General features: G+C 34.2%; 3 protein-coding genes across 5 annotated transcripts; 1 reads left to right on the forward strand and 2 right to left on the reverse strand.

Moving 5' to 3' along the window:
- The first annotated feature begins 20 nt into the window (after positions 1–20).
- LOC131640196 (uncharacterized) lies at positions 21–2,607 on the forward strand. The gene is made up of 2 exons (XM_058910606.1): positions 21–676; positions 790–2,607. Exons 1-2 carry the CDS (start codon positions 523–525, stop codon positions 1,632–1,634), a joined length of 999 nt encoding a protein of 332 aa, XP_058766589.1. The 5' UTR covers positions 21–522; the 3' UTR covers positions 1,635–2,607.
- On the reverse strand, positions 2,103–5,270 carry LOC131640195 (stromal 70 kDa heat shock-related protein, chloroplastic). The gene is made up of 8 exons (XM_058910605.1): positions 4,609–5,270; positions 4,256–4,508; positions 4,091–4,170; positions 3,833–3,975; positions 3,629–3,727; positions 3,307–3,496; positions 2,729–3,127; positions 2,103–2,627 (listed from the first exon to the last, which is right to left on the reverse strand). Exons 1-8 carry the CDS (start codon positions 5,158–5,160, stop codon positions 2,226–2,228), a joined length of 2,118 nt encoding a protein of 705 aa, XP_058766588.1. The 5' UTR covers positions 5,161–5,270; the 3' UTR covers positions 2,103–2,225.
- A 6,610-nt stretch (positions 5,271–11,880) lies between these two features.
- On the reverse strand, positions 11,881–17,050 carry LOC131640198 (shaggy-related protein kinase kappa). Of its 3 annotated transcripts, none has more exons than XM_058910611.1 (13): positions 16,860–17,050; positions 16,483–16,713; positions 16,017–16,109; positions 15,859–15,918; positions 15,468–15,740; positions 14,932–15,006; positions 14,407–14,463; positions 14,182–14,322; positions 14,050–14,100; positions 13,367–13,462; positions 12,648–12,731; positions 12,450–12,552; positions 11,881–12,251 (listed from the first exon to the last, which is right to left on the reverse strand). In XM_058910611.1, exons 2-13 carry the CDS (start codon positions 16,654–16,656, stop codon positions 12,163–12,165), a joined length of 1,296 nt encoding a protein of 431 aa, XP_058766594.1. In that variant the 5' UTR covers positions 16,657–16,713; positions 16,860–17,050; the 3' UTR covers positions 11,881–12,162. The 3 variants fall into 3 exon arrangements, with proteins under 3 accessions (XP_058766594.1, XP_058766593.1, XP_058766592.1); XM_058910610.1 differs by having other exon boundaries at positions 16,483–16,760; XM_058910609.1 differs by having other exon boundaries at positions 16,483–16,763.
- Between the last annotated feature and the right edge of the window lie 1,855 nt (positions 17,051–18,905).

Below are 18,905 nucleotides of genomic sequence, written 5' to 3' on the forward strand. Positions count from 1 at the left end.
GAGAAAAAAAATTCATCCATAATCTCCACCATTTATTTTAAAATCAAATGATTCAGATTCATTCTCATATTCTCATATAAATATGTCATTCTCATATGATACGCCCTCTTAGTTATAGTATATTTTATGACGAGCTATTTATTATGGTCCTACAAAACTCGAAGGATTAGTCTCTGCTGTCGCATGCAGAGTATACCGGGTTTATACCAAAATGAAAAGTTGCTAAAAATAGTACTAAAATGAAAAGAAATATGATTTTCCACAATAAATTACCTGTCCGTTTAATTTGGAGAGAAGTTATTAGAAATTGAATTGAGAAGAAAAAACAAAGAAAATAGAAGGAAGGTTATAACAGAAATATACTAATAATAAATAGGAAAAGGCGAAAGCAAAGAAATAGCATAACTAAATTTAATCAATTTCTATGATCTTTAGATATCTAATCTGTATCCTTTTCTTTCACCCCAAAATCACTCTCCATTTTTATACTTTTTAACCGCAAACAAAAACAAACAACAATACATGGAGAAAATGGAGGATGAATCTCCCAGGAATAAAGTCAAATTCCTCTGCAGTTATGGCGGGAAGGTTCTTCCCCGACCCTCCGATGGAGTCCTTAAGTATGTAGGCGGCGAGACTCGCGTCATTTGTATTCCTCGCGATGTAACTTTCGCAGGTATGATTATTCTATTCTATTAGAATGACAAAAGAAAATGTTTTTTTTTTTATAGTTAGAGATATTATAATGATAATGTGATAATGTAATAATGTAGTAATGTATGTAATCAGATATGATGAAGAAGGTGAGTGGCGTGGTTGATGGCGAGGTGGTGTTGAAGTACCAGGTGATTCCTGAAGAACTTGATACATTGGTGACTGTTAGAACAGAAGATGATCTGAAGCATATGATTACGGAACTTGATCGGCACGAGAGTGGTGGATCGCCATTGCTGCGCGCGTTTCTGTTTCCATTGAAGCCGTTGATAGTTGACAACCAGAGTCAAATGCAAATGCAACAAGTAGTATCGCATCCACCTCCTATTGAACCATATTTTTTAGAACAGCGTTACCTTGATGCCATCAATGGAATCGTACGCCAAAGCCCCGGCTCCAAATTTGCGGCTTTCTCTGCGTGTTCTTCACCAAAATCAACCTCCCCGGAAGGATGTACACCCGGGGAATCGCCATTCCACCATCAAGGTATGCCGCAGTTACCGAAGGGTATGGTTTCGATGCAAAGAGTGAGAAGCTCTCCGAGTTTATCCAGCCTTACAAGCACCTACAATAATACGCAACCGTTACAGCAGCCGCCGCAACCGCATAATCATGGTATTAGTAGAAGTAGGAGTAGTCATTATCAACACCAGCACCACCCTCTTGTTGGACTTAAACCAATACAAGAAGTAGGGATGGGAATGGGGATGGGAAGAGTATCTCCATCTCAGATGAGTATGAACATGATGACAGATAATATGAGTAGTAGCAGTAGCAGCAGTAGGGGTATGAATTACTATTACACCAATGCAAATAGACCCCATAAAGCTTATCCATACCATGATGATTCAGTTGGTCATGTTGTGGTTGAAAGAGTTCAATCAGTCCCCCGGAGTCCCAGACCGTACTTAGGTGAATGACACTATTACTTCATTCCTCTCCCACTCTTTTCTCAATTACATTTTTTCATTCTTTAGTATATATATATGTACATTAGAACTAAAGTGTGGTGAGCTCTTGTAAATCAGTAATTGTAAATAGTAATGTTTTACATTTTACATTTTACAAATTAATAGATTAGATTGTTGACTTCCATACTATCATTATTGGGTTCAAGAATTGGATGCTTATGTTGAGAATCTAAGCTACTTGATTCATTCCTGATTAACATGCAAACGATCATTCATGTTTTAGGAAGCAAAAGAGTAGTATCATTTCACCTGAAATATGCAGGGTTGTATCTTCTTAGGTTTAGGAAAATTTATCTTATTTTTTCTCATATCAAATTACAACATTTTCAGTCTGTAAACTCCATCCACAATACCTTGTAATTCACAGACAAAATTTCCCAAAGATACAGAAACGTGTGCGTCAATGAGCACCTATAATAAACAAATAAAGTCTACTTATATTAAGAGAACAACCGCTCGCACTCAATTGACAAAAATCCCTAGAATTTAGAACAGGAGAAGCATAAAATTAAAATATTCCTATTCAATAATCTCTATAACTCATTTAGAGTCGGTAAAATCAGCATCAATCACATCTCCGTCAGGCCCCTTGCCTGAAGATTCTGAAGGTCCAGACTCGCTACCAGGTGGTGTAGGTCCTGCTTGGCCTGCAGCTCCAGGTTGGTTATATAGAGACTGGCCAAGCTGCATGACTTCCTGGTTGAGGGCAGCCAAGGCATCTTTAATTGTTTGAGTTGAACCGCCGGTAATAGCTTCTTTAAGTTCTACAAGTTTAGCTTCCACCTTTTCTTTAACAGGGGCAGGAACCTTCTCTCCTAGCTCTTTCAATTGCTTCTCAGTCTGGTAGACAACAGAGTCGGCCTGGTTCTTGGTGTCTATTGCATCCCTCTTTTCTTTGTCTTCTTTTGAAAATCTCTCTGCTTCGCTGACCATTCTCTCAACCTGCAAATCATTCAAGAGATAAGCATCAGAACAGTTATCCATTATAATCATATAAGGAGGAGTCATTCACAAAATCATCCAGTAATGGTAACAGAAGATACCTCATCACCAGGCAAAGTGCTGGCACCGGTAATGGTGATATCTTGTTTCTTCCCTGTGCCCTTGTCTATGGCAGCAACCGATAGGATACCATTTGCATCAATGTCAAATTTCACCTCAATTTGAGGAACCCCACGAGGAGCGGGAGGGATACCGTCTAAGCGGAAGCTACCAAGAGATTTATTATCCCTAACAAATTCTCTCTCACCCTGAAGGACATTGATTTCTACACTTGTCTGCCCATCAGCAGCAGTAGAGAAAACCTCTGATTTTGAGGTGGGAAGAGTAGTGTTTCTTGGAATAATCTTGGTCATCACACCACCAAGAGTTTCCAAACCCAATGACAGTGGAGAAACATCCAATAGCACAATGTCACTGACATCTCCAGCCAAAACACCAGCCTAAAATCAACCAAAATTAAACATGAGGGTAGTGATAAAAATAATAATCAACAATTACAAAATAATACCAAACAAATATTTCAATAGCATTTCAATCAAACAAATGTTGTTTCCCACTTTACAGCTTAATTTAAATTGGAAAAACTGCAACATTGGACTATGAAAAAGGCTAGTCCTACCTGAACAGCAGCACCAAGGGCAACCACTTCATCTGGATTAACAGTCACATTTGGGTCCTTTCCAATCAGCTTCTTAACAAGCTCCTGAACAGCAGGAATACGTGTTGATCCACCAACAAGAATCACCTCATCAATATCCTTAATCGAGAGCTTTGCATCCCTCAATGAATTTTCAACTGGTGTCCTAAGTCTGAAACACAATTCATACAAATATTACTATATATGAATAGTTTAAGCTAGAATATCTGTTTGTTACAATCAAGCTCAGGGACAGGGTATTTCAAATTAAAGGGTGAAAATAGATTCAGTAAGTTATTGTTACCTGTCAAGAAGATCTGAACATAATTCTTCAAATTTAGCCCTGGTAAGCGTAGTCTCAATATGTTTGGGGCCATCTGCTGTGGCAGTTATGAATGGCAAACTGAAAACACAAATACCAATAGCTCAGTAATTCGCATAAATGTTACAAAGCACACTCGAAAACTACAAGAACTGGGTACAAATTGCTCCTTGACAAAGCAAATACCTGATGTTTGTTTGACTCAATGATGAAAGCTCCATTTTAGCCTTCTCAGCTGTCTCGGTAAGACGCTGAAGAGCTTGTTTGTCTTTCAAAAGGTCAATACCTTCATCTCTCTTGAAGTCACCAGCCAGCCAATCAACAACTCTCTATAACCACAACATGATAATAAAGAACAATCAGCAAACATATAAGGATGTACATCACCCGTTAACCAACTTATAACAATGAATAATCCAAAAAGTAAGTAAGAACAAGTCCAACCTTATCAAAATCATCACCACCCAAGTGTGTATCACCAGAAGTAGACAGCACCTCAAACACTCCGTCACCAACCTCAAGCACTGAAACAAAATCAAACACCAATAAACACACATATCCCAAACCCTATCAAATCAAAAACTCTATGAAAGAGAATCTTCCAATTACCTGAAACATCAAAAGTACCACCTCCAAGGTCAAACACCAAAATAGTCTCATTGTTTTTCCTTTCAAAACCATAAGCCAACGACGCAGCAGTTGGTTCATTGATAATTCTAAGAACTTCAAGACCAGCAATCCTCCCAGCATCCTTCGTAGCAGTCCTTTGTGAATCATTGAAGTACGCCGGCACCGTAACCACAGCCTTTGTTACTTTATCATTCAAAAACTTCGAAGCATCATCCACAAGCTTCCTCAAAACCTATATAAACATTTCAATTATCATCAAATACATAATCACATAACTAACATATGATAAACAATTCATGGAATAACAGTTTGAAGCTAGAATTGAAAGCTACCTGAGCAGAAATTTCTTCGGCTGCGAAAGATTTACCGATGGCAGGACAATCGAGCTTAACGTTACCGTTATCGTCTCTGATAACTCTGTAAGAGACCTGCTTTGACTCTTCGTCAACCTCAGACATCTTCCTTCCAATAAACCTCTTGACGGAGAAAAACGTGTTCTCGGGATTCACAACCGCCTGCCTCTTGGCAATTTGACCGACCAACCTATCACCGTTCTTGGTGTAAGCAACAACAGACGGAGTCGTTCTCTGACCTTCCGCGTTGGTGATAATAGTAGGTTTTCCACCTTCCATGGCGGCGACGGCGGAGTTCGTGGTTCCCAAATCGATACCGACGACTTTCTCATTGACGACTCTGAGAGTGAAACCTTTCTTAAAAGTTTTGGAACTCAATTTAGGGAATGCGGCGCGGGTGAAAGGAGAGAAGTTTGAATTGAGTCGGTTACCGAAGAATAGGGTTTTGGAATTACCGGAAACGGAAGAGGGTTTTTTGAGGGAAGAGAAAGAAGCGGTTCCGAGACCGTGTATTTGAGCAGAGGAAGCCATGAAACCCTAACCCTAATTTGGAGGATAAGTAGCGAGAAGTAGAGTGGATGAGGGTGAAGAGAGAGTAACTAGTAAGTAACGAAAAATGAAGAAAACGGGTTTATGAGATGAGGGTTGGTTTATGATGTTATAGGGAGTTACACGTATTCTAGAATCATCTCATGCTTTCTGGTTTGTTTGTGACCTTTAGATTAAATTTTAATCCATGGTTCTTATTTGATGTAGAGGGCAATTTGTTTCTTGTTCCATCACTCGATATTATTTTTGTGTCAAAGAAATTATAATATTTTTCACTCCTTTTGTAACCAATTATTATTGGTAATGTTATTTAAAGTATTATTTACATTTATTATTAGTAATATTAGTAGATAGGAGTATAAAATTCTTGTTGGAAGATAATTAATGATATATGCATTTGAATATGGAAATCTTCTTTATGTTTTTTTAAGAAAGATAAGCGAGGTTAAAGTTAAATAAGAAGATGACACAAAAAAAATAGGAACTAATCAGAAAAAAAATCTAGTTTAGTTTAGAAGAAAATGTTTGTTTCAAAGTCAAAATATAATGGAGCAGAGACTTCTCCCTTAAAGAACATTAGTGAGAGGGATAGCTTAAGTTTCTCAAGGACAGACAACCAAAGGATATTTTTAGTCTAGCATGAAACAGGGGACTTCTGAGGTAAATCAATTGTGGTAGTGTTAGATGACACCCAAGTGAACCAAACTCCTGTAACAAGTGAGGCAATTCTTATATGTGGAGGCAACAGTCTATACACTTCTCATTCCTTACAGGAATTTGAAACCTCTACTTCAGATGGTTCAAACTTTGTAGATGCTACCAATGAGTAAGAGAATTATATAGTTAGGTCTTGGGCCAATTTCGCACACCAGGAGGATTCAGGGGATCTTTCAAAAGGAACAGAATACTTTCAAGACATTCAATCTCAAATGGATATCTCAAAGTCTCGGAAAAAAAAAAACTCAAACAAAAGACCTGGCCCAAGAGTGTTTATGTTACCAGATCCAAAGCTGGTACTTTTAGGCATGTTTTATGAAATGCCTCTATTGGAATGCAATAGGCCTAGTTAATGCCTCGACCATATTAGCTTTAAAGTCCATGATTGTGCAAAAAAAAAAAAAGTCCATGACTAGTGCTCAAAAGCCCGACTTTTGCTTTATTGTTGAACCTTGGACAAGGTTTGAGAACTTTCCTCCAAGATTCTTTAACTATCAAAAATGGTGTAACTACGATTTATACTTCCACAGTTATGTCAAGAGAAAAGTCGTGTGGGGTGAACTTTCTAACCTGCTTGGATATCAATTGATGTCATGGTGTTTTGTTGGTAATTTTAACTCCATCTCAGTTTCTCATGACAATAGAATGAGTCACACTCCTAATAGAACTCTCATGTTGGATTTCTCAATATGGGTCAACCACAGTAGTCTAGTGGACCTTTAAAGCAAAATGGCTTATTTAGTTGGTCTAATGGCATAAGTGGAAAGGTATTAGTGGAGAAAAGAATTGATAGAATCATTTGTAATCAATTAGAATATGAAAATATTGTTGAAAGACAATGATATACATTTTTTTCACACAATTAGAATATGAAGACTTATTCATTAGTGTTGTCTTTGTAAGAAAATAAGGCACGGTTTTGAGAGTTGCAAAGATAAAGCTAAACAAGAAGGTGACAGAGACAAGATAGGAACTAATGAGAAAAAAATCTAGTTAGTTTAGAAGAAAATGTTTGTGTCAAAGCCAAAACACAATGGAGCGGAGACTTCTCCCTTAAACCACATCAGTGAGAGGGATAGCTTAAGCCTCTCAGGGACAATCAGCCAAATGATATTTTTTAGTCTAACAAGAAACAAGGGACTTTTGAGGTAAATTAATTGTGGTAGTGTCAGATGACACCCAAGTGAACCAAACTCGTGTAATAAGATAGGCAATTCCTATAAGTTGGAGCATCTGTCTAGACATTTCTCATTCCTTACAAGAATCTGAACCCTCTACTTCATATGGTTCAAAATTTGTAGATGCTACCAATGAGCAAGAAATTTTATAGTTAATTCTAAATAGGAACCTAACACCAATGAGATTGTAGTTTTATTGGCTAGGTCTTAAGCCAATTTGGCATACCAGGAGGATTCAAAGGATCCTTCAAAAGGAAAAGAATACTTTTAATCCATTTCTATCACATATATCTTCAATATGGGCACAATATCTCGGTGGTGAAAAAGCTATTCTCCTTTTTGCCACAATTTTTGGTTCAGCTGGTTCTTATTTTCAACTTTGCACAGGATTTGCCATTTTGCCTATTTGTGCAGACTATATCATTTGTTGCCTTCAATAAGGTTTGTTAACTATTACTGAATAGCATATGCTGAAATTTATAATATTGCTACAGAATATCAATTGATTACCTGTATTTTAAATTGTTTTATTTCAAACATCATCTATTGGAATCTTTTTTTGCAAAAACATCAAATTAATCTACACCTTGGACTACGCATCTGATTTATGCATTTCTTGCAGGTGATTACCGCACAATACTTTGTTTGGTTCTTTAGTTTGTTGCCTCTAATACTCCCATGGAGCAAAATGAAGCTAAAATCGGGTGGATTGTCTTGCATTCTTCTGTGGATCGGAGCTTAGACCCATTGGTTAATGTGGGGCTACCTTCTCGAGTTCAAGGGTAAAAAGTCTTCTTACAACTTTGGATAGCAGGCTTAATGTTTCTTGCAGCCAACATACTCATTTTGGTCATGATTATTCGTCAACATAAATATTCTTCTGTTTTCAAAGCTATAGACTTAACCCATTCCAAACATACAGCTAAGCTCGAGTGAGTGACCGCGACTATTGCAAACAAGTTTCTATTTTCAACCTTGCCATTGTTACACATCGCCCTTAACGTGCTTTAGTTTTGAAAGGTAAGTTATGCAAGGTCATTGCTATAGCAACCGATGATTATGTTGAAACATGTGCTTTTTTTTTAATTGAATAATATGTGAATCAATATATTCTTATTCTTTGGTAACACTGGATACCTTTTTTTTGCAGTACATAATCTTTAAAAAATGAATTTATTTTTATTGCTTTCATAGCTTTCTGTTATTTATCCGCACTTGTAGAATTGTAACACCGTAAACCATTTATTAATAAATACATGGTTAATAATGTGGATGTTGGTGTAACCCACTTAGGTATAACATGAACAAATATCAAATCTGTCAAAATGGTATGACAGGTATAATAGTGCTCATTTACTGGTTTGTGCCGCTATCAGATAACAAACTTAATCAAAAAGTTGTTGAACTAGCTACATACACATTATCAATGGTTTATCATCAATAATTTGCGAAATAGTGGTCTTGACAACTGGATTTGAAAAATTGAAAATGCTAAATTGCTCCTTGCAACTTTTCCATGACCAAGCAGCTGAGAGGGAAAAGGTTATTGTAAGTTCAAAAATAAAAGATGAGTAACAAACTGGAAAACATTAATTATCTACTTCTGACGGAATATTTTACACAATCTGTGTAATGAAACCCCAAATTTGTAGCAAAAAATGTACCAGCTAGTTCATTCGAATCACTTAAATTTAAGTGCATGATAAATCATCATTGCAATTGCGTCACTATGTTAGCCGCAGTATAATTGTTGCAAAATAAATAAGAATTATTTTACCAATAGTCCTAACTATGGTTGTGACAAATATTCTATGAGACTCTATTTAGTTATCATTTAACTAACAAATTTTGAACATTATGTGGTAACCACCTTAAACGTTTTCAAAACCATGTCACTGACCCACGTCCATATTGTGCTACATCTAGGCTTCTTCATTCTTGCTTCTGAAATCATACTCCCAGCTGTTTGCCTTTGTTTTCTAACCAGCTTCTCTATATATGTTATACATAAGAACATGAATACCACAATCAGCTGCTCCAATATCGACCAGCTTTTTCCACTCTCAACTCAAAACATTAATACTCTTAAAAATTCTACATGCATTAAGTATATCACCTCACACATTCACACCCCTAATTGTAAATCCACTCATCTTCTCCTCCCTAAACATCTCAGCCTCCTCCACCATGCCATATCTAGAGGTCCACAACACACATTTAATTATTAGGTAATTAAATAGCAAGGCTATTATGTTCTGTTATCCATAATTTTAAGATTTTTTTATTTCACTGTCCTAACTAACATTAGGCAATTAACTAACGAGGCTAGCCTCAATATGATCAAACTGGAACAACAGTATCGTGGGCTAGAACATTGGTGCTCATAATGTCACAGAGTGGATTCGAGGTGTTTTGAACTTGATTCCTAATTCAAAGAGAAGATGTTGCATCTAAAGAAGTTTTGAGATGGGTAAAGCTAGGTTGCAGTACTATACTATTGTGCTGGATTTAGAAATAGTTGGTTGTTTCTTAGCCATCAATTTACCATGTTAGGCCCTAGAAACACACAAGCCCATGAAGTAGACCTTTTTTCTTGTCGGACAGAGCCTCAATCAACATCTCAGCTTGCCTGCTAAATGACGGGAAAAAAGGTGGGATTGGTTTGACAAGAAGACCGCGTTAGATGATTCCTTTGAGTTAAAGTAGGATTCTCTTGACTGTTTGCCAATGTGAATCAAGGGAGTGTGCCATAAATTGGTTGACCTGGTAGACATAGGAGCATATGTTAAGTATTGTAATGGTGACATATTAAAGAGCTCCCCAAATGGACATGTACTGAATGAGATCAAAGAAAGTGTCAGACCATTCTTTAGAGAGCCTGAGACCAACTTCCATGGGTGAAGTTAGAGGTTTAGCTTCATCCATATTAGCCTTTCCAATAACACATCTAAATCACCTAACATGTCTTAACTATCTGTTAGCCGGGAATTTCGACGGACAAAGGGAAGGTTTTTGAAAAGGAGGTATTTCAAAGAGAAACGTGAAGTCCAGCCTTTGAAGGCTATTTGAAATATCAATTGTCTGAAGTTTTTTTATCTATGTCGAAATGTCGTTTAAGTGTATATCCTCAAAGGCGAAGATAAAAGACTTAGAATATTTTTGGAGCTTTCAGGGACCAAGCTTCGACAGTCACGTTGGTTGAGTTTGGCGCCTCAAACGAAAGAAGATTCAAATTCAAATTATTTGTCTTATCCAAAAAGGACGCGTGGATGCCTTAGAGATCGAGGAGCATGCAAGCGAAAATGTGGCATTCCATTAAGAAAAGGTCGTTAGGGTCGAATTAGTATAAATTAGGATCTTAATGTTAGATTTTAGGGTGTTCAAATCTATACAAAAACTCAATCATACTCAAAGTATCAAAGTGTATCGAGAAACGAGTGCTGCAAATAATGTACATAATAATTACCATTTATTTTCAATCGAATTACAAATTCATTTACCAGTTTATATTTGCTTTCGTTAGAATTCCTTTTACTTTCTTTACCCTTTTTTCGAATCAAAACCTTGAACATTTCTACACTTTACTTTATACAAAACGCATCTCTTTGAACTTACAAATTGACCACAGACAAAGAATAAACACAATCCAAACATCAAAACTCGAAACTTAGACTATGTCCTATGATCAATCTAGTCGATCCTACGAGCAACCAGAATAATAATTATTTCGGAAGACTAACGCTTGTTTACGAATTTTCACCGTAAATACTATCAAAAAAGTCCTTTACATATTTGATCAATATCATATAAATGACTATGAACTCAATTCGGTTCAACAACTATTGTTGAATTCCATATATGCCCAAATATTGTCTGAAATATTTGTATAGAACTAATATTTGCCTTAGCCGATAGTCTAGCCTCTTTTAAGGTTACTCTTTTGTTGGTGGCTTGAGTTAAGTTAATAGCTTTTCCCTTCAAATTTCGCATTTAGGTGATGTTAATTAATATTATAGAAGTTTCTACTCCTCTTTAGTTTTCCTAGTTTCTTTTGAAAATTTTCCCATTATTCCTAAAATCCTTCATTTATTTCAAATTTTTTGCCTTTCCATTTTTGGGTCAACGAAGTTCCGTAAATTTTGATGAGCTTCATATACCCAAAATTTTGGCTTATGATTTAATGATCTTTTGATAACCAACTGCTATATCAATAAAGCCATTTTTCCTCAGAATTTTAAATCATTAATATGTTTTCTAAAGTTTCCGAGTCAAAGAAAAAAAACTCTTCCCCTTTGAGGCATCAGCTGTTGAAAAAAAAAAAAAACTTGACAAAACATGGTGTTAACATGTCTACCAACCAAAAAAAAGTCGTATATATGCAATTGTAAAGTTTTAATTAACAAGCAAAAAATAAAAATCATATCATCTAAAAAAATTGCAACTTTTTAGTGTGGCAAGCATGACTGCACAGCTATGGCGGAGGTTTTTCTGTTACATGAGAAAAACAATAACAAAAAACTACTCTACAGAAAAAGATGCCTAGAACATTAAAGTTGAAAATAAATCAGGACAAGACTTTTGAATCCAATTAGAGATCCTCTCCATTTACCTCTTGAATCCTAACAACAGGAATCGAGCTTCTGACTCGAATCTTGGCCAGAATGTCCGTCTCCGGGTACCACACAGTTGATCAATACTCAATGTGTATTTTGCCATCTCATTGTTGATGTAACTGATAGAGATGGTTTACAGAGTCACATGAACTATAAAAGATAATACAAATTGCAGAGCGATTTCAGACGTAAAATTTTGATCTAAAACAAACACTTATCATATGATATCATGAACACTATCAAGTTTCATTCTGTATTAGATAAGATGTATCAAAAGGGCCTAAGAAATATACATGAAAACGTTCACTCCTGAGCAAGAATAGAAAACAGCTCCTTTGACAAATAAGAAAAAATGAGAATCGTAATATTATAATATATATAATCCTCGGAACTCTTTTTGTAGCACTCTTTCTCAGATACACCCGATAATTTACAGCCTGCAAGTGAGCAACAAGGGAGGGCAAAAACAAAACTTGCTAGGTGTGCAAAGCCATAAATAAGTTCTGTTTCCGGGCATGTTCTGGAATAAGCCGGTTGATGACATCAGGTGGAATACCAGAAAGTTCTGCACCAATTAATGAACATATAAGTCAGAAGATTCTTGATTCACTAAAAATTGTAAAAATATTAGTGTATTAGTGCATTATCACGTCATTTTTAAGACAATTATATTATTGGCTTACTGCCTTAAATGGAGTTGTTTCTTCAGAACTTCAATTTTAGATTGTGCTCATTTCTGAGCTAAGGTAGTACTTAGACTCACCCTGAGGTTTGAAGTTAAACAGCGGAGGCAGTGGGCGGCCATTGGGAAGGCGGGTGCTTGGGTCCCTCAATTCATCAAAGAAGGGGTGGATGCAAGCTTCCAACTGCAGACACAATATGGCAAGCATAAAAAAATTTATCCTCCAAGACAAGACAAGAATACAAAACAAGTACAAAAAGTGGGGATGTTAAAACTTACAGCAGTGCATCTCAAATTAGGAGAGTACTGAAAGAACCTACAGACAAGATCCACCGCTTCTGGAGGTAAACGTTTCTGAAAGACCTGTCAAATCAGGATAATGTAGTAGTCAAGCCTTCTTGCAAACAAAAACCCTTTTAAGTAATGTAGGCTGGACATCCACACACATTCTTTTGTATTTGAATAGCTTTGCACCCATGTGCATTACTGGGACTAATTTATAATAATATCAATTCAACCCAACCAACAGCCATTAATGCATATCCCTGATTTGGAAAATGTAGCCTAGAACAACTTTGACTTTTAACAAAGTACTGTTCAGCTCTCCTAGCATCTCCAGACAGTGAACTAGGACATGTGATCAATATCTACCTACACTAATCTAGCATTAATCGTTATCATTTTACCACAAGCCATCTCCCTTGATCATATAAGGAACAATCAACAATCAAGATATTAATTGTTACCAAGTCAGAATTCACTACAAGTAGGAAAACATGCAAATGTCTTCAAATGAACATTGTTAGCAAAAGTGTAACTGAAAACATGCAAATGTCTTCAAATGAACATTGTCTACAAATACAGGCTCAACATATATTAGGATCTAGCTTGCCAACAAAGAATATCTATAAGAAAATAAACCTAAATCCTGAATTACTAATAACTACAAGCATTTAAGAATAAACATCAGAATGCAAGCAAAGCACAAGAGAGTAAACCTTGTGCCATGGATGAGGTTTTATCTGCGGAAACTTAAATTCAGTATAATTTGGGTTCATGCACTTTATCTCTTCCCTTGTAGGAGTTCCCAAAACCTGAAATGATAAAAAAAATGGAATTGTAATTTTGAGTTATTTCTCTGGAGAAAAGTGAATTACAAAATCGATAGCATCAATACATTACAATAAAGGAACTATAGAAATCTAAACAACAAAATGTATATCTAAAGTAAAATTAGCTTTTTTTTTACTCTATCAGGGTCAAACCAAGAAGAGTTAATCAAGCTTTGATAATTATCTTTACAATCAATACTAGAGATAACTGCACAAAATCAAAATAAATATCTCTTCCACTGAGTCAGAATGTAGAGGAACAAGTCCAATTCTCCAAAACATGTACAATTTCTGGCAGAACCAACTGAATTTGTTGTAGATATAAAGTCTGGTTCAAATGGTTCACACATTCATTAAAAATGAAAGAATTACACAATCTTTGCATGGCCAAATCAAGACTAATTGAAAAACATTGATGGCAAATCCTCATCTTGATGATTTCAACTAGCTGATTAACTCCACTCTCCAAAATAAAATGATTCACACATTCATTAAATATGAAAGAATTACATAATTCTTGCATGCCAAATCAATGACTAATTGGAAAAACATGGATGGTAAATCCTCACCTTGATGATTTCAACCAGCTGATCAACTCCACTCTCTCCAGGAAACAAGGGCTGCAATTTAAGCTGAATTTCAGGGAAACGAGAAAGACAACAGAAAACAAGGAAATGAGAGGAGGGAAAGTGTCAAATCACCTGTCCAAGAAGTAATTCAGCCATTACACAACCAGTTGACCATATATCTATGGCAGTGGTATATTCAGTGGCACCAAATATAAGTTCTGGGGCACGATAGTATCTTGAACAAATATATGAAACATTAGGTTCTCCTTTCACCTGATGAATTAGAACAAGAATGAAACTTGAGGGGTAGAAAAGTAACTTCCATCAATCATCCATTCAATTGGCTTTATATCTTACCAACACTTTTGCACTCCCAAAATCACATAGCTTCAGCTGATGAGTGTGTGGGTTTACCTGTCAAGAGAGCACGCAATTGAGAACAACCAATAGTAACTGACTAAATGATGCGGACATAAGTATACTGCTCTACATTATATCATCTTCCAGTTGGATTAAGCAATTTCAATATGATTGCTAGAAGACAATGAGAAGGAACATATATGTCCCTTAAAAGGTCTATTAAAATTGAATCCTTTAGTTCAATGAAAATCTTCAAAAGCAGGCAAGCACTTCACCAAAATGATAAATGAAAATCAAACCAAACAAGCTGTAAAAACAATGTTCCATTAATTATTTATGATCATCTAAGTAATGCCTCCTTCCCATGTGGATTTATATTGATGCGAGAGTGTTGAAATGTTTCAACTTTCAAATTAGCGTGTGAAAAAACAAGGTCATAATAATCAAGCCCATCATGAGGCATTTAGTAAACTTAACGAGTCCAGTGTAACATAAAATTCAGTTATTCAGATAATGTCTTACAAGTAGGTTCTGAGGTTTGATGTCACGATGACAAATTCCAATGCAATTATGTATGTAAGCAAGAGCCCTGCATATCTGCAGCCAAAATCAGAGAAAAGAACAAACAAATTTGTCAACAGGCATACTAGGGATTTGAAATGTATAACTGCGTACTTTTTTTATTTCCTTCCCTTCTTAAAAGTCTACTACCCATTTACAAAAAGTGTTATCCATTATGACTATTTTAAATTTTTTTTATGATTCTTTTAAAAAGAATTCCATATGTGAAACCCAAACTCAAATTATTCAGACAAAGTAAATCTAAATTTAGAAGCGTAATATATGACAGAGACAGAACAACCAGGCAGAAATTAAAAAAGCTAGGTTTTCATGGGCTGATCATATATTATTTATATAAATCTTACTACGTGCATAGTGAAGTTTTTAAATAATAATTCAGCAAATATTTTGGGAGACTGTGACTTGCTATAGTATAAATATAATGCATTTCCAGCTTTCTGTTCCCAAACTAGACTAACAAGAAAGCAATTAGATACCTGGTACGTATAAAGTTTCACGTATATTAAAGGCATTCGCTGGTTAATCCTGCTATAGTTCCTCGCAATACGATTCACGGTTTCAGGAACGTATTCTAGTACAAGATTCAAGTAAAGCTCTTCTTTGTCGGTCGTCGAAAAGAAACAATGCCTCAGGGCGACAATATTTGGATGGTCCAGCATTTGCATAATCTGTAGCTCTCTATTCTTGTAACGCTTGTCCTGGAGAACCTTCTTGATGGCAACAATCTCTCCTGTTTCTCTACATTTTGCCTGATAACAGCATTAATTAATTAGTTGAAAGAATGAAAAAGATGTCTACATGATATAATAACAATGAGACATTTGCAAAAAGATATCAAAAGAAAATTAAGTAGTTCTGCTGCCTCACTTGAAAAACAGTGCCAAAAGAGCCCGTCCCTACTACGTGTTCCGCGATATAACTAACATTCTGTCAGCTCCAAAAAGAAAAATTATCAGACTTTCTTAGTTCCCAATACTGCAAATATAATACAATAACATAACCACAAGAGTTTGCCAATACCAAACCTGTTTAGATTGACCATTTCGTCCACCAATGCTGGTTCGTATTACATGTCCTGTTTCAGCACCCACGCCATCAATGATATCAGGCTCACTCTCCTGTAAAATATAAAACAGTGGCAACTGAATTGACTTGAAAAATAAACAAACAAATCATCAAATTGCAGCAAACAGACAGTAAGTGACACATTTTTCAAAATTAATTGACCCTTTGGTTTTTAAATAATAATATTAATTATTTGTTTCCAATTGTGTCATCTAACTAATAGTAGTACTACTTTTAATATCTTGAAGCATGGTAATCAATACTAATTTTCATTATTCAGAATTATCTTCTAGTAATTCGTTTTTCAGATTCATAGAAATTAACAACCAACCAGAATAGGAAATTATCCATTATGGAAATTACAATAACTGTTAAACAAGTTTCTTTTTACATAAACTATTAACTTGAGTTAAGTCTGCAACTTACTCTGTCATCATCATCATCATCATCATCATGGCCATGCTCAACCTTGTCTCTGAGCCTCATCTCAAGCATCTCTCTCCCAAGCCAATCAACGGAACTCGACGAACCTCTCAAAGCAGACCTAGAACTACCAACACCACCATTTCCATTTCCACTACCAAGGCTAGCAGAAGCCATATCACAAACACTATCTATGCACGCACCCAATTTCCTTCAACCACCACTCACTCAGTACTGTGTTTCGAAATTCAATCGAAAACACTTGAATACTAGTAAATTAGCTACTAAATAAAGCAAAACAGGAATTAGATTTGATCAGATCTAAGAATTGTGTAAAATTGTGAGAAAAAAGTGAAGATGAGAATGAAAGTGAAAATCACCTGGAAGTGGAAGTTGAAGGAATTGTGATGGTGAGAATGGGAGGAACGGAGTTGCATTTCAGTTTCAGTTTGTGATTCCGACGATCGATCGGAGATCGGAGATCGGAGATCGGAGACAGTGAAGTGAAGATGATCGGAAATTCAATCTACTTTACTCTCTTTCTCTCGATCTTGCAATTTTCCCTCTTACTACTATTTATTCTACTTTTCTTTTTACATGTTTTTATTTTTATAATAATAATTATAAATAATTATAAATAAATATCAATAAAAGAATAAACCTTTTTTTTAGTTTTGAAAATGTAAGTGTATGGTAATTTGAAATCTCAAAAATAAATATCATATTTATCTTTCAAATTGTTAAACTTTAAAGTGTTTTTCAAGTCAAAATAAGTAGTGAATGTTCGTTCGATGAAATTGTAATGTTAATATTAATTAAAGTTTAAAAAAATAATACTTTATTCATTAAAAAATATCTTTTTCTTTGTCACTTGTAAATATTACTCAGTTTTTTTCCATTTCTTCATCCTTCTTCCTTATCCTTTTTCAATATATATATATATATATATATATATATATATATATATATATATATATATATATATATATATATATATATATATATATATATGAGAATGATATTACTTTTATGGTATTAAATAAAAATTATATATAAAAAAGAAATATTTAATAGGACATAAACCCAAATATAAAACAAATTAATATTTTTAATCAAATTAATATTTTTTATAAATTAGCTAGTATTGATGATTAGATTATATAATTTTTTATAAAACAAATTAATATTTTTAATCAATTAAATGTTATTAGCAATTTATTAGTTAATTAAAATTTTCAAAATTAAGTTTTTGTTTTTTTGGACATGGGAGTGTAAGATGTCACTCTCTCTTTCTCTTTCTCTTTCCCTTTCATGTTGCAAACAATGGGTTTACTATAATTTATAAACACTTATTTCATTTTCTAATAAACCAATGTGGGACTTCATTCCTTACTCAATGTTTATTTCTTCCTACAACCATATCATATTTTTTGTTTACTATAATTTATAAACACTTATTTCATTTTCTAATAAACCAATGTGGGACTTCATTCCTTACTCAATGTTTATTTCTTCCTACAACCATATCATATTTTTGTTAAGGGTTAATAGTATTTTTGCCCCCTGCTATATAGGCGACTTTTGGTTTTGCCCCCTGTAAATTTTTTTTTGTAAAAGCACCCTTGTCATTTCAAGATTCTGTTTGTTTAGACCTTGGGAGAAAATGACACACTCATGTGCCTATGTGTCATGCTATGTGGCAACATTTTTTATTTTTTAATTTATTTTTTAATTTCAATTATGCTGACATGGATTTATTATTTTTTATTTATAATTATTTTAAAATCCATGTCATATATTATTTTATTTTTCTATTATTTAAATATTATAAAATTATGAAAGATGCATGTATTAGGAAAAATACAACAAAATTTTTGTAGTGACTTGAACTCGAACGCACGTCCTCCTAGCCTTCAAAGTGCAGGTGATTAGTTTCTTAAGTGAAATGTATATATATTGTATGATTCCATATCATATTTTATATTTCCATTATAATTTTTGTTTACACTATTATATATTTAAAATTAAATAATATTACATTATTATATAGATATTATTTAATAAACTGAAATAAATTTAAAAGTAATCCATAGTATATATTTGAATAAATAAACTATAGTATATATTTAAAAATAAACAGAAATTAATTTTTAATATATAATAATAAATTGAAATTAGTTTTTGATATATAATAATAAACTGAAATTAATTTGTAATGTATAATATATATTTGGATAAACTGAAATAAAAATATTTGAACAAACTGAAATTAGTTTTTAATATATAATAATAAACTAATATATATATATATATATATATATATATATATATATATATATATATATATATATATATAAATAAATTGAAATTAATTTTTAATATATATATTAATAAACTGAAATTAATTTGTAATATATAGTATATAT

The sequence above is a fragment of the Vicia villosa genome, unplaced genomic scaffold (assembly GCF_029867415.1).
Source record: "Vicia villosa cultivar HV-30 ecotype Madison, WI unplaced genomic scaffold, Vvil1.0 ctg.002996F_1_1, whole genome shotgun sequence".
Lineage (NCBI taxonomy): Eukaryota > Viridiplantae > Streptophyta > Magnoliopsida > Fabales > Fabaceae > Vicia > Vicia villosa.

Bases quoted from the DNA above. Each gene is read 5' to 3' on its own strand.
- LOC131640196 (XM_058910606.1), top strand. From the start codon at position 523: ATGGAGAAAATGGAGGATGAATCTCCCAGGAATAAAGTCAAATTCCTC. The intron at 677-789 runs GTATGATTATTC...GTATGTAATCAG, and splicing joins TCGCGATGTAACTTTCGCAG to ATATGATGAAGAAGGTGAGT.
- LOC131640195 (XM_058910605.1), bottom strand. From the start codon at position 5,160: ATGGCTTCCTCTGCTCAAATACACGGTCTCGGAACCGCTTCTTTCTCT. The intron at 4,171-4,255 runs GTAATTGGAAGA...ATTTTGTTTCAG, and splicing joins TGGTACTTTTGATGTTTCAG to TGCTTGAGGTTGGTGACGGA. The intron at 3,128-3,306 runs GTAGGACTAGCC...GGTTGATTTTAG, and splicing joins CCCTTGGTGCTGCTGTTCAG to GCTGGTGTTTTGGCTGGAGA.
- LOC131640198 (XM_058910611.1), bottom strand. From the start codon at position 16,656: ATGGCTTCTGCTAGCCTTGGTAGTGGAAATGGAAATGGTGGTGTTGGT. The intron at 15,741-15,858 runs GTGAGGCAGCAG...TGCTGTTATCAG, and splicing joins CTTTTGGCACTGTTTTTCAA to GCAAAATGTAGAGAAACAGG. The intron at 12,732-13,366 runs GTTTACTCTCTT...CTGATTTGACAG, and splicing joins AACCTCATCCATGGCACAAG to GTCTTTCAGAAACGTTTACC.